Source organism: Eptatretus burgeri, chromosome 5, assembly GCF_056783735.1.
Source record: "Eptatretus burgeri isolate ZD-2024b chromosome 5, Ebu_testis_v1, whole genome shotgun sequence".
Classification (NCBI taxonomy): Eukaryota; Metazoa; Chordata; class Myxini; order Myxiniformes; family Myxinidae; genus Eptatretus; species Eptatretus burgeri.
The window spans coordinates 36,923,674-36,939,749 of NC_140965.1; the positions used below are offsets into that span (position 1 = coordinate 36,923,674).

General features: G+C 42.1%; 1 protein-coding gene across 6 annotated transcripts in view; it reads right to left on the reverse strand.

Moving 5' to 3' along the window:
- Positions 1-16,076, reverse strand: part of LOC147026245 (uncharacterized) — a 165,889-nt gene that overhangs the window by 117,917 nt on the left and 31,896 nt on the right. The window contains exon 2 of one of the 6 annotated variants that reach the window (XM_085881462.1): positions 6,285-10,849. The exons of the other annotated variants lie outside the window; for them this stretch is intronic. Within the exon in view, the coding sequence (XP_085737588.1) occupies positions 9,183-10,742 (1,560 nt within the window). The 5' untranslated portion in view covers positions 10,743-10,849 and the 3' untranslated portion in view covers positions 6,285-9,182. Of the gene's footprint in view, positions 1-6,284; positions 10,850-16,076 lie in introns of those variants that run through there. 6 annotated transcript variants of the gene reach the window in all.

Below are 16,076 nucleotides of genomic sequence, written 5' to 3' on the forward strand. Positions count from 1 at the left end.
CTTATCTGGACCGCCTCGCTGAGATTATGAACCAAATTGGCCTGAAGTCATTGCCTGTGACCTGGCTCTCAGCAAACATTTCTAAAATAATCCTATACTTGCAAGGTACCCGGACTATGCACGGGAGGGTGCTTGCATCCTCAAAAAAAAGTCTGCACCAATAAATTCCACATTCATGTGCCACCTTCAGTCAAATGTCAGGCATGGATAGCTGGTTCGTGAAGGACTTGGGCAAAAAGCCTTATTGTAATTGGTCCCAACAGAAGTAAGGTGGGTAATATTTCTATGATAACACAATGGCGAAACCACAAATGCTGAATCTGTGAATGTCATGGGTGGAAACTCTCAACTTCATTTCGTCAATCTGCTTTAAACTAAACCTCTCTATATTTTCATTACAAACAGCATAATTCCAATCACAAATTAATACCATACCATTAATATAATAAAATACAAACACTCTTTGAGGTATACGCGTATATAAGCCATTCTTACTTGACACCAAATACATATGAATCTGCCGGCGAGAAAGGGTGGATACAAAACACTTGGTACGGATCAAAAATTAAAATCATAATTGCATTGAGAAACTTATGAAACCTGCCACCCACATTAAAATGGATAAAAGTGAGGTCGTTCGGGTGGAAACTCAAAATCACATTTGCGTTGAGATATTATCGAACCAGTGATTGTGTTTACTTCTGAATTGGGAGCACTTTCATACAGATGGAAAATTAAAATCATAATTGTATTGGGGTATTTATGAAATGTCACACCCACCTTAGGACATCCGCTGGGACCCCAAAACATTTCACAGAAGGTTTGACGGGGCTAGCCCCAAAACTGAGGGAGTAGTTCGGGGACAGACACACGGACAGACACTCCTGCTATATAACAGATTCTCTTGGAAAGAAAGGTCTTGGAGCATTGCAGGGGATGGAGGGACATCAAAGAACAACAATGTCAGTTTGGGATATTGTTTGTGCATTTCCAATTCATGGATGTTCTGGATGTCATCGCCGATCCACAAATTTTTAGAATTAGTGGAGTACCTACCTTACTGGCTGTCTTGTTCCAAGCATGCAACACATTCTTCTGACGCATACCTTTATTTGAGCTGTGCATAAGCAACTGACAGCTCCATGTAGGAAAAATAAATAACCTGGGCAATGTGCATGAAGCAAAAACATACCTCCTAATTATAATTCAAAACACCTCATTGCACTGGAAAAGGTGGGGACAGGAATACTGCACTGCAAATGGGGGACTTGTAATACCCTCCCCCACCTGGAGGCAGCGCGACATGATACACATTCACATAGAGAATTTTCATACCCCACCGACCCACCCCAAGATCACCGGCAAAGATAATACACCCATCTACACTAATTGGGATCATGCTGGTCCTATGTAACAAGTATGGAAGTGATCGACCCAGAACTGTAGGAGGAGTAGAATGACAAACAGACGCACAAACACTGGTCCGTGAATTATAGTAAGGACTAGATGACCCGTGAATCCGTTCCCGTGATGACAGCGGTTGATAAAAAATTATTTCAAAAAAAAAAAAAGAAGAAAAGATAGCTCCAGTGAACTATACCGCTGTGGTTGTTTACATTGATCAAATACTCCCGAAGAGTACTTGACTGAATTGGGAATTGATTTTTTAATAATTTTTTTTGTTGCTCGATTTGAACGAAACTTGATACTGCACACCGCAGGAGAATGGTGAGTAAGGTGGCCCTAAAACTTTGGCGCTATCGTGTACCAGTTTGGCTGTATTTTTGGAACATACATACATACAAGATGAGAGTTTTAGTAATATATAGATGTACACTGGATGAGGCTTCGTGCATGCCAAACAATAGTTTTAAAAGGTTGTTCTTTTTTTAAAGTAAAGTAAAACTATGGAGCCTGCACACACAAAAAAAACGTTTCTGTTTTCCAGATCTGTTTCCGTGTGACGTGGAAAGTACTTCAATAAATGTGCAGGATAATGCAGAAGCCGAGCACAGTATCAAAGTGTGAACAAGCCTGGCACAATTCCATAAAGGCCTCTGATAAATCACCCTTCCCAGCAATTTGTCGGCATGCCCATCAAACGGCCTCTTTCTTTGGGAGCGTACACACTTGCAGGAAATCCTTCTCCACTCTAACCATGAAGATGTTGAATTTATGATCAAATCTGATCAATGATCATCTCCAATCAATCCTTCACATTGTGAAAACAATTGCGAACATATATTGCCGCAAATAATTGCTGAGAAAAGTGTGCTACGTAACTGCCACTCAAGCAGAAACTCGGTCATTTCTTTAAATATACCTTTAAAAAGGCAGGTTATATTTATTAGACATATAGGTGTTTAATTTTAGGTGAATTTTATTTCGTGACCCACCAACCACCCAATGTTCCATCCAGTAAGTCGACCTCCTTGATCAATGAGAACCCCTGCTCTAATCCAAGGACTATCTCAGAATTGTAACTGAATAAGTCATGTTCGTGTTGGAAGATTATGATTGGATGTTACAGAATGACAAGGGCCACCCGTCATATTGTCATATCTGCCACTACAGAGCCCAGAAATGGCACAGCCTGTTAATTTGTTCCATAATTGTCTCTGACCAGTAAACATATAAACCATGTATATGAGGTTTTTTATTTTTTTTATAATGTTCAATGTTTTGGAAGAGATTATCATTTTCGAGTTCAGTGTAAGTTTGACCAACAGTTGGTTTTACTAAGACCCCAATCATTAAATGGGTAATTTATATAACCAAATACGCAGAATGGAAGGCGAAGAAATGTGTAGCTTCTCCAGAGCCTCGAGAATTCCAAGCATGGCTATGCCCCTCACGTGGCCTTATTGGGCTCTGGTAAGACGCTATCAGCTGGACCCGTGGGACGGGCGTCGGACGCCCGACCGATAAGGCGAGGCGACGCGCTACGCTACGCAGCACCAGGCTCACCGGGTTGTCCGTCTGATCACCCACAAGGTCACAAAATAAATGATATGTTTGGGCTCACGTCGTAGGAAAAGACCATTTTGAACGACGGCTGTGCATTTGTTTCTTCGTGATACAATTTGATGAAATCTGTAATGGATAAAGAAAAGTTACACGTACATTTTTGCAATATTATTTTTGACTCACGCACATTAAGTACAGAAACGCAATCAAGGAAAAGCTGATAAACAATACATATAAGAAGTTGATTTGGCATGATGAATAAAGGTAGAGTTTGGGGATATGCTGAAGGGCATGGGTGTGGGGAGGAGTGGGTGTAAAATCTGGGTGGTCCAAATGCACTAAAATTGAGGAGCTACTTGTCCAGCACCACAAGTACATCTCTGTAATACAATGTCTCCAACTGTAATCCCTGGTGAAAACACGTTGAAAATGTTTCGAGCGAAGGTAAATAATTTCAGGAACGAATAATGTATTTTTTTTTCCTCTCTAAAAGAATGCAGAATTCAGATATCCTGTATGTTCCCCATACCTCCCCCCTCGCTATCTTTTCCACTTGCACAGACTGCCTCTGATACATCCTCTGATATCTTTACTTGTGCATCTGTTTATATACCGACAAACAATGAAAATGTCCAATATTTAGATCGGAGGTGGGGTGGAAGTCCAGCGATGCCAAAATTTGTTATAAGTTCGAGAATGGGTGATATTTAAAAGATTCTCTGGTCTACATTGAGTCAAGGGGCTGCTTTCAGCAGGTTGCTCCGTTCACTCTCTCCTTCCTTTATCCTCATCTCCCTTCTTGTTGATACAGCCCTCCAAATGATGTGGATGTGGTATTTCATCAAAGAGGTGGGCGACTGTTCTCCAAATGTAATGATCACCCAGGCACCCCAATTTCTGAAGCAATTGCACGAGTACCAGTGCAACTTGTAGAGCATGTAATGGCCATCCCTTGCAGAGGATATTCCTCCAGATGAGAGGGAATTCTATCGAATATGGCGAAATGTCTTCATGTGGAATGGCCACTAAAGGCGTTACCCACAAGCTTGTATTTGTAAATAGATTGCTGTCATGCTGAGTGAGTCACAAAATATGTGACAGAATTGATTGGCACAGTGGCACTGACTTTTGAATCAACTGTCTGCTGACGGCTTGTGATACCAATGTTCTGTGACTCTTTACAGGTTAGTGGCTGAAAGGCAAATGAAGATATGATTTCTTGTTGGGTACAAAAGCCGAACAACGGCCTTCTAGTCTACCATCCTATTCTAGGATTGCATCATCCCTTGTGTCGAGTCTTGCCATTGGAGGCCAATAATCCTGCGTCAATCTAACTCTCTTATCTATAGATAAATATGTGCATGGAGCATTGGTATGCTGGTATATCTCCTTAGTCAACAGCATAAACAGTTGAATGCAGTAACCAACAAACTTCATTGTTTTATCGTCATTTCCATGTTCTGTGTAGTCATTTGTAATATATATATATACTGTATCAGAGCTAACGGGCTACCAGGATGGCCTGGAGGTATGCACACTCACCTCTAAGCTACCTTGCCTGGTTTTCAATCTCGGCCCAGCCATAAACTGTCAGGGTAGTTCACCAATGGATGTGCCATCCCCCGGATGGACGTTAAACTGGGTGTCCCATGTGCCAGCATTAGTTGCATTAAAGGTCCCACGGTATGCTAACAGCTGCCAAAAACGATGAAAACCCTGCATGCTTTAACAGGGAGGCAGGTTTCATAGATGCATTACTAAAATGCAAAATGTATAACTCATCCTCTGCATGTCGTTGCAAATTGTGCAAAACATTTATTATGTGTACAGAAGACCATACAAACGACTGTTTCATTCCAAGTTTTGTCATTGTGGGAAAAAAAAACACACACACACACACACACACACACACACACACACACACACACACACTCAATGCATACAGAGAATGTACCTACCGAGACGAGAAGTAGGTGGCGGCCTGATGGACCTCAAATCAACTAAGTGCACACAATGACAACTGTGGAATTAGCCGAGGACGTGAAAAGTTCAACACAGTGCTGAATACAATTTATAAGCAAACACAAAGACAATAAGCCAGAAAAAGTAACCCTAAACCACCTTGCAAATGATTGCGAAAAACAGGTGCGAATAGAAGGTATCACACAAGCAACCGAAACAGTAACAAATCCAACCCCAACGATTGCAAAAAGACAAAATGAAAATACAAGGCGACATATCAGCAAACGTACACCGACAACTGTGAGAACGACAAAAAAAAGCAGGAACTAGAAGGGGACCCGGTAGAGCACATACCTCCGCCCTGTAATACCTGATGCACAAGAACATATCTGGCCCAATACATTTTTGAAATATCGTGCTACATATCGTTTTTGGCCCAATATCTCAATGGTGAAGAATCACATTAAAAATTCTAGTAGTCGGATCTGGATCTGGATCCCGATCTTCACCAAAATTGAATCATTTCTTCCTTGTCACACACCCAACATGTCCACCAAGTTTCATCCGAATCCGGCCACAACTTTTTTTTTGATATCGTGTTTCATATCTTTTTTGGCCCCATCTCTCAATGGCTTAGAATCACTTAAAAATTTCTAGTAGTCGGATCCGGATTTGGATCTTCACCAAAGTCGAATCAGTTCGTCCTTGTCACACACCGAACCTGTCCACAGAATTTCATCTGGATCCGTCCACAACTTTTTGAGATATCCTGTACACAGACAAACAGACAAACAGAAAGGGGTGAAAACACAACCTCATTCACCTTCAGTGGCGGAGGTAAATATAACCAGAGAGTTGGAGTCAAAGCTACCCAATGCTCGCCTGTTTATACACTTATCATTTTTAAAAGACGTCTAATAATTAATATTTTTTATAAAGCATTGCAGTGAAGTATAATTTTAAAGCAATATGTGTATTTGTATATTGTAATCAGTAACAAGAGTGCAAGTGAGCACAATATACGCCCGAACAAGAAGGTATATACAGAATTGTGCTACTACATGGAAAACAGCATCCTGGTTGCCATGGCAACCACTTTAGATGACGAACGTATGTTGCGACACACCCGTCTCCACAGTCTGTACCTATATACCAAATATGAAACGTGAAATTTGAAAACTTTGGGAGTTAGAGTACGGACGGACGGACAGACGGACGGACAGACGGACAGACAGACGGATGACCGGTATCACATAATACGCCCAGATATATATATATACATATACATATATATATATATATATATATATATATATATATATATATATATATATATATATATATATATCGGGCGTATAAAAAATAGTATGGTAGATAAAAACATTAGAAAGGAAAAAATAAGTTGCACCAAAAACTTTAACATTTTCACGCTCACGTTCACGCCGGGGGTATCACTATAGCTCTCTGTTCTTCGAACAGGCGATCTAAAAAACGAGTTGGACAGATTGAGCATGGACAACGAATGCTCACCGAGACAGAGATCAGCTCAGCTGGAATGGAGAACGAATCATACCCAGAAAGTTCATAGAACACTTTGGAGTGTTGAAGTATATAATTTAATTGAAATAAAATAATGATTTTAAACGTCGTTTTAAAGAAAAAAATCCAAAGTTTAGCACCGCTGAAGCAATGTTATACATCACGTTATTTAACATGTGCAGGTAACATGTGCAGGAGGTTTTTGTGAGTGGTAGGAAGATAATGAATGTAAACCAATTTAAATATAATATGGAGTTTAAAGGTTGTAGAAAAATAAATGCCAGAACTGTACCACCATTGATGCAGAGTCTTTTACACCACCTTATTTAACACATTACATTAGTTATTCATAAGCCTGGTGTTGGCTTAATGGTTACGGTGGTGGCTTGGGATCCTAAGCGTCCTGAGTTCAAGCCCTGTTGGGCTGCTGAATTAATACACCAGAGGTTAACTCAGCCTGTCATCCTTCTGAAGTTGGCAAAATGAGTACGTGTACTGGTAAGGGGGACACTGCAGCAGCAGCATCAGCAGCATAGCCGTGTCCCAACCAATGATGCAACCAGCAGCCACAGGCTATACTCGATAGAGAGAGAGAGTTATTCATGCCTGTTGTTTTCGTCCTTTATGACATCCTTAAAAACAGTATTTCCTGTTTGTAATGATTTTCAATTTTGTTTGACTGCCAGACAGACAGACGAGTAAAAAAAATAACTCACTCCCCTCTGCACATGTGTGATCGGGATAAACTTTGAGCTAAATTACTGCTAAACTTCAGGTTCATGTTCTGATTCGTATTCAAAATATAACATTTAATTTACATTAAGTTGTTCCTCGACCATAAACTGACGTTTGTGGACAGACAGACAGATGGATGAATAAAAGTGAGCCGATTGCTTAACCACACTCCTTGTTTCGCATGCATGGGGTAATAAATTCCCAAGACCAAGGACACAATATGAATGGCTTTAAGAAAATGGTGGGACTGAGTCAATTGGACAGGTGAAGGTTTTGCAAGGTAGAACAAGAAAGCACAAGTCACCGAGTCTTGCGATGTAAAAAATCTCATGTCAGAACAGCTGCACACATAAAGGCAAAACAAAGTATGTAGAATAATCCACTAGCACATCTGCAAAAAATTCAATATTCCAGTTTCAGAAAACTCATGGAAACGTGAACCAAAAACGATTCCTCAAAAAACAAGGAAGTAACGTTCACATACGCCTTGATGATCCCATCCAGCAAGACCATTGAAAACAAAGCATTGTGACCAAATATAGTACTTAGGTACAAAACAGTAAAGAAAGCATCACTAATTGCAGCATCAGTACCAAAGATTTTGGCCTAAACAACGCCGATATCAAGACAGACAACCCTCGGTTTGAGAACGTCCGATACAAAGAACGTCAATTCTGTCTCCATAACTGGCTGATTAATGTATGTTTTGATTTATTTAAGTGCCTTGTATTGTTTTATGTCCATATGTATGTATTATTGCACTGTGCTTACTTTATGTTTAATTAAAATATGAACTTTACGACACTCTTTTATGGTTTTAATTCTCCTTCATGACGATCTACAATGCTTGACCTATTAATATGGTGTTATATGCATCGTGTTGGTTTCAATCAAATTCAAGTGTGTTCCGGTTTCAGGACCATTTTGCTTTGACAACAGGGTCCAGGAATGCAGCTCATTCGCAAACCAAGAGTTGCCTGTATTACAACAAACCAACTACAGTTGTAAGCTGGCTGCTGCTGAGTGATGATCTTGAAAGGAGCCATCAGATCAAAACTTGGAGAAAAAAATACTTCACAGGTTGGGCAATGAATCTGGATCCCTTACCCAAATGGAAGGGGATATTCGAGCCCTGGGAGGACTTTTTGAAACCCACATATGGAGATATCAACCAATGACACACACACACACACACACACACACACACACACACACACACACACACACACACACACACACACACACACACACACACACACACACACACACACACACACACACACACACACAGACACACACACACGATGGTGGCATGACAAGGACGCCTCGTTTATCCCTCCCTGCCTTTCTCGACGATTCCACCGCCTGAACACACCTGTGATGATTCACGTGCCTCCATTCTGAAGAGGAAAGACGTCAAGATCTCAAAAGGTAACGGAAGCCCATGCTGGACTGCCGATATGGGAATGGCATGGAGAGAGTGCAATTAATGGGGAGAGAAGGGAGTGAAGTTTTGAAGGAGAAGAAGGGGGAGGGAATGATACAAATTATGGGCTCGAGGAAGAGAGAGGTGATATAGGCGAAAATGGAAATGTACTAACAGTGGTGCATTGGGCCTTCAGTTGTACACAGCAAGCAAGGGTATAAGCTAATGGGGAAATAGAGGAATAAAAGAGTGAAGGCACGGGTAGCAATGTTTTTTCGAGTTTAACCAGGATGGGGATTACTGGAAGAATAACACTGAACAACAAAAATTTTTTACTGGAGATGTGTAAAGTGATTTAGACTAATTTGGGTACGCTGATTTCAAAAATCATAACCGTTTTGCTGTATCACGTCAGGATGTCCAGGAACAGAAATATTCCCATTGCCTAGAAGTCAGGATTTCAATGAAATTTACAAAAATTCATTTATTCATTTATTTCATCATGAATGCTTCAAAATTATAGAAATTACAGAAAAACTCCACTAGAATGTAATTAAAAATGCTTTAGGCATTTGGCTTTGCGTTTGTGCTGCTCTGTGTCAGTTTCACGATGCAGGAACCAGCAGAAATCGCCCATCATGTTCGGGTTGTGCCGCCCTTGGTAACGCGTCTCCATGAGTGAAATCTCTTGGTGGAATCGCTCGCCGTGCTCGTCCGAGACTGCTCCCAAGTTGTCAGGGAAGAAATTCAGGTGCTGGTGTAGGAAATGGATTTTCAGGGACATCCTGGAGCCAAGTTTCCTGAAGGACTCCAGCAGCTGCTGCACTATTTCTTCATAGTTGTCCGCGCGCTCGTTCCCCAAGAAGTTGTCCGTCACAGCTTTGAAGCTCCTCCACGCTGCCAGCTCTTTGGGGTTTAGAGTTGTCGGAAAAGTTTCGTCCTTCATAATCTGTCGGATTTGCGGTCCAACAAAGACACCAGCCTTGATCTTGGCCTCCGACAAGGTGTTGCCAAACTTTTCCTTGAGGTATAAAAACCCACGCCCATTCAGATCCATTGCCCGTACAAAACTTTTCATCAAGCCGAGCTTTATGTGGAGTGGTGGAAGGAAAACCTTGGCTGGGTCGACAAGGGCGACATGCTTCACGTTGTGTCGACCAGGTACATGCTCTTTTCGCTCTTCCCAATCTTTCTTCGTCCAGTGATTCTTGTCGTCTCTGCTATCCCAGAGACAAAGGAAGCACATGTATTTCGTGTAGCCTGACTGCAGCCCTAACAACAGCGCCACCACTTTCAAGTCTCCGCAGATGTGCCAGTTGAAGTCATTGTACTTGATGGAATCAAGCAGCTGCCGCATAGTCTCATAGGTCTCTGTCATGCCGAACGCGTGAGCCAGTGGGACTGATGGTTTCTCGTTGCCATTGTGGAGCAAAACAGCCTTCAAGCTGTTCTTCCCCGAGTCGATGAAGAGGCGCCAGTCTGCAGGATCGTGATCACACCCAAGTTCTTTCAACAGACCGTTGATGTCACTGCAGAATGTCATCGTGTCTTCCATCTCAAAGAACTCAGCCATGTCTCTGTGACGTGCTCTGAACAAGGATATCTTGGTGTTAGGTTCAAGTAGATTCCACTGCTGCAGCCTTGATCCAAGCAGCTCTGCCTTCACCTTTGACAGCGAGAGATCTCTTACAAGATCATTTAAGTCTCCCTGGTTCAGAAGGTGTGATTCTTGAGTGTCGGGTTCAAAAGGTTCATCATCACCATCCTCTTCACCACTGCTTACAGCTATGTTCTGATCAGCTGGAGGTGTTGGAACGGGGTTCTCGTCATCATGAGGCACGGGTTTACGAGCAGAGACGCAGTCAGCGTACTTGATGTGACCTTTATTCTTCTTGTTGAAGCCGGCGATGCTTGTGCAGCAGAAATAACAATCATCATGATGATTCTGCGGCTCACGCCATATCATGGGCACCGCAAATGGCATGCTCGCGCGCTTGCCCACCAACCACTGAGTCAAGGTTGTGTGACAGCTTGTGCAGCAGATGTGTGGTGCCCAGCTCTGTTCTTGGTCCCCCACCTTACACCCGAAGTAGTGAAAGTAGGCGGCCTTCATTTTCACTGCTGTAGATATACTTCGCTGTTGATCTTTTTGGTATACCGACCACAGACATAACAGAAGTTGTCAGGATGATTGGTACAGGAACGCCTACTCATCTTTATCTGAAAGAAAGAAATATAACACAAGTTAACAACAATTGTACGAAATAGACATGTTAAAGACATATGTAAATTTCATTGAAATCCTGACTTCTAGGCAATGGGAATATTTCTGTTCCTGAAAATCCTGACGTGATACAGCAAAACGGTTATGATTTTTGAAATCAGCGTACCCAAATTAGTCTTAATCACTTTACACATCTCCAGTAAAAAAAAAATTTTGAAATTTGTTGTTCAGTGTAATCGCATGCTTATTGAACTTCTTTAATTGATGCGTACTTCTTTATATATTGAAAAGTAAAACAATATTGACATGCCCTCAACTACTCATATTGTGAATACCTCGTTTGAAAACTTTTACAATGCCCATCATAGAAATAACAAAAACCCGAGATCCATTGCTCATTGGCATTCGGCGTGGTGGGGACGCATGCTGTCGATCGTGTTGAGTTTTTGATGAAAAATAAACTTTTCGGTGACAAAGAACACATATGGGATGATTTGCCACTCCATCATAGGGAGTGGAAAGTTTTTGCAAAGCAGACATGGGAATTCAACCAAGACCAGTGAAGCCGTATGATAACGTTAACCCAATCCTCCCGCAAGATTTAACCGACTCTGCCACCAAGAAGCTCTCATTTAATGTTCAACTACGGTATTTAATTTCAATTCAAAGCATACATTTGCCAACTGTGCATGTCACTGCTCTTTAAAAAAAAAAAAAAACACTGTTTTTGAAAAAGTCTGAAGTCAAGTGATCTGTGTTGAGGGTTTCGAGCTTCAGAGTGGTCCATATGTCCTGTCATCCCTCCTCGCAAAATAATTCTTGTTATTTTGTCAGTTACTTTGTTCATGAGGTTGGTTTATGACTTTTAGGCGTGAATAAATGGAGTACGTTCGTATTCCAGATGTAGGGATGGCAAAAGAAAAAAAATAGCCGCCCCATAAAATGTGTCCAACATGATATGCTGAAAAACTACTATAGGGTGAAGTCAAAAGCCGTTAAAAGCCATACCCTTTATTCACAACCATTTTCATAATTAACAATTGTGAAAAAAAAAAACACCAGAATACATCGCTAAAGTACCAAATCAAGAGAGCGCAAAATCTCCGAATTCTTCATCCACCGAAATGTTGATAAATGTCATCCAGCCGAGCACAATAATGGCTGGAGCAATTACAATGATTCCAAAAGAAGGAAGCGACATTGTCTCTTGGGTATTGTATCCTCACCATAACAAATGTTTTTTGGTTTTTTCCAGATTAAAAAAAAAAATAGTACAACCACAATACAGCCACCACCTGTTGAAAGCTATTCGTGCATGCGCAGAGTCAGAAACTCCCCCATAAAATTCACTGTCTCCCAAAAGACTCACTGCCTGTCATAAATTCTCTGTCATGGATTTGAAGGCTTCGTGGATTGTAAGGTACGACAAAATGCGTAATTTACGAAGAAAAAGGGCTTAGAACGGTCTGCTGGTGCTTTCATTGAGGTCATACTGATTTTTGCAAAGAGCATTCCAAATTCACCTTTCCATTTTCCGTATGCATACTATTGTTGAAGCAAAATTTTGCTGTACCTCCTCCTTCTGTAGATATATGTGATCATGTGACCCCTTTATAAAGCATATATTTATTACATTCATACGGGATATGGGCAGGGAGGGAGGAAATTGGAAATCACAGCATTGAGAAAATGAGCAGAAGGGAAGAAGATAGGAATGGTGGTATTTCTTTTTTGTGTATGTATAGGTTGGGAGTAAACTGAGGAAAAGAAGAAAATGTAGGAGAGTAGGACAAGGCAAGGTGGTGAGCAGAGCTTGGGAGAGAAGGGAAGGAATATTTGGAGGATAGAGGAGTATGGGGGATAAAATCAAAGGAAAGGAGCAGAGAAAGGGAAAAAATTCTCCATGTTGGGATACAAAATAAATATGTGACTCCAAAAGTAAATGGCAACTGGGTAGTAGAATGTCTGGATGATGATGTAACTGGCATCCAAAGATGGGAAAACAGAGTTAGAAAAGTTGGAAATAGAACATAAGAAAAAAAACACATGGAGGGATGGAATCCATTAAAAAAAAACCAAGGTGGGAAGGAATGACACCACAATACAACACTGCAATCCTTTTACAGATTGCCATAATAACATTTTTATGGCGAGTCTTTAGGAGACCACAATCACCACCTGAACTGCGAACCTCCAGCCAGCTCCCAGGTCCAAAGCAATGTTACCATCGCTAGGGAGGTTAATGCACCCGATCGAGGGAATGGGGTTGGGGATCATTTAATATTACCTTTCACATACAATAGTTAGCTACAAAGGCGAAGGAACAATTGTGCGATTAAAAAAAACAAAATCCCCCAAAAATCTGAATTTTTTTTCTTCTAAATTTTCAATTTATTTATTGCTTAAACCATTCCCCAGCACTCACCGATGAACCTCTGAAAGTTCTACGAAGATCCGTTCAGCTATGTCTGATTAAAAATGGCGACACACATGGCTCTCTTATGCTACTTAATAGATAGCAGTGGTACCCGGTGTTGCCTGCACTATTTTTGTTGAAGACGTTAAAGAGTTTTGGTCCTTTGACAGTCCCATGATGGCCGGCGTTCAAAGCACGGCGTGCTGTGAAGCATGTACAGTTCATGTGGTGCACCCGGCACAAGTGAGGGTGGCAAATTTGGTTGTAGGATCTCCACGAAGGGTCGATCTTGTGTGGAGTTTGTGGAGGCCTCGCTGCACAGACAATGGGCATGGTGGGCATGGCTGGTTTCTCTGTGGGGAAATCTCTGGAGCCCAGTGGTAATAGGAAATTGAACATTGATTCGCAGGGAGCTCAGATTGACATGGCAGGCTAGACACAAAGTGGGATGTGCATTGTGTGAGGGAAGACGGGGGAAGCATGAGTAAGAATTACTTTTTTTGTAGACAGAGTTGAGGCTTGTGGAAGAGCGAGAACACTGAATGGATCAGGACGTAACAGGATGCAAAAGGCACAGCAAAGCGAGAGAGACAGAGACAGAGACAGAGACAGAGACAGAGACAGAGACAGAGACAGAGACAGAGACAGAGACAGAGACAGAGACAGAGACAGAGACAGAGACAGAGACAGAGACAGAGAGAGAGAGAGAGAGAGAGAGAGAGAGAGAGAGAGAGAGAGAGAGAGAGAGAGAGAGAGAGAGAGAGAGAGAGAGAGAGAGAGAGAGAGAGAGAGAGAGAGAGAGAGAGAGAGAGAGAGAGAGAGAGAGAGAGAGAGAGAGAGAGAGAGAGAGAGAGAGAACACAAATAGCAGAGTTGAAGGCCAAGATAAAGCCTGTTGTTGGCTGAACGGTTAATGTGACTGACTTAAGATCTTAGGCCATTGAAATAACACCAGGTGGGTTGACTCAGCCTGTCATCCTTCCAAGATTGGCAAAATGAGCACCAGCTTACTGGTAACAGGGGCACTGCATCAGCGGCACAGCCGCACTTCCAGGAACAATTATGTAACCAGCAACCACAGGCTGCATAAGAAACGACAACAAGGCAAAGAGAGAGAAACTTAGACAAACAAAGGGTGTGGGGAGGAATGAGGAGAAGCAAAGGGTGCATGGGGTGGGCAAGATTTATGCAGAAGGAAACTCCAAGGAGGGAAAACTGGAAATTTAGATGGAGGAGGAATTGGGGAGAGGAGGGTGGTTAACGAGGGTAGAAAATATCATGGTTTTTGACTATGGATAATCTGAGATGGTGGTGAAGAGCTGCCTTGAAGATGTGGAGTGAAGAATGAAATTGAAGAGAATGTGGAAGTTGGTTCCACAGGTGGGGAAAAAGATGAACGAATGAGTGGAGAAGAGTAGTGATCCTGGAATTAGATAGTTTCACCAAATGAGGATTGATAGTGGACCGTGTGTGTGCCCTTCAAAGACGTGAGGAGGGGCGGGTATCAAAGCACAGAAAGAGCAGAGTGTACAAGACCAGAAAGGAGGTGGTAGAAGACAAAGACAACCAACCTGTCTGCAATGGCAAAGTGATAGGCCCCTAGACTCAGCTAAGTCGCGAGAGATTCCAGTCATATTGAAGTCCTTGGTTTCCACAGCATCAAGCTCAGCAAGATGTGAGGCAGGGGAGCCAGCCCATGGGGAGGAGTAGTACTCCATAAAGCTGCAGATGAAAGCCTCTGAAGGAGATAGAAGTTCAGCTGTGCCAAGGAAGAACTTTGTATGATGAAGGGTGCCCAGACTGTGGCTGACTTTGGAGGCCAACTTTGAAATGTGGTTTGCCCAAGAAAGATCATGCCTGATTGTGAGACCCAGGAGTTTTAATGGCTGAATTTCCTAAAGAAGATTGTTGAGGATGTGGATGGGGGTGGGGGGCGAGAGAGAGGGAGGAGGGGTTGCCAAATGGTCTTTTAAGAGAGAGAAATTGAGACCATGAGATTTCTTCGGATTGAAAGACATATTCCAAGTGTTTGACGAGCTTGTGATTTTGTGAAGGTTTGAAGAGAGTGAGGAGGCTGCAACCTGCCTGTATGAAGGATGAGGAATGTCATGGCAGAGGATGTAGTCATCGGCAAATAGATAAAGGGGATTTTACAGAGAGTCAGATATATCATTTATGAAGATCAGGAATAGTACTGGGCCCAGAACACTGCCTTGGGGGACTCCAGCCTTGACAGGGAGAGGAGTTGAAAGGATTCCGTTGAAAGCCACATGTTGGCAATGACATTAGAGGAAGTGAGTAAGTCATTGTAGAGTTGGCCTTGGATATCATAGGCAGACAGTTTGGAGAGTAAGGCAGGATGACAGACTATATCAAAAGCATGAGATACAGTATATCCAGATGGATGACTCTGATCTCTTGCCTGATATTGAAGGCCTCCATACATTGTTGGGTGAGTAGAAGCAGCATGTCCAAGGTGGTGTTAAGTGGTCAGAAACCAAATTGGTTATCTGAGATGAGGTTATTGGAGAAAATGGAAGGATTTCACATCAAGTGCGAAGATGGATTCTATGACCTTGCTGATGATTGGAAGTAAGCCGATAGGTCTGTCTTTTAGGGCATCAGTTTTTGCATTTTTTAATGTAATGCAGTGATGTAGGCTGATTTACAAGCAGATTGAAGATGACATAGAGCAAATGATAGAGTGAAAAGGGAGGAATCAGAAGGAACCTGAACAAGCAAAAAGCAAAGATGAAGTCATCAGGAGGAACCTGGAGTGACGAGAGATTCCACGAGAATATATATGAA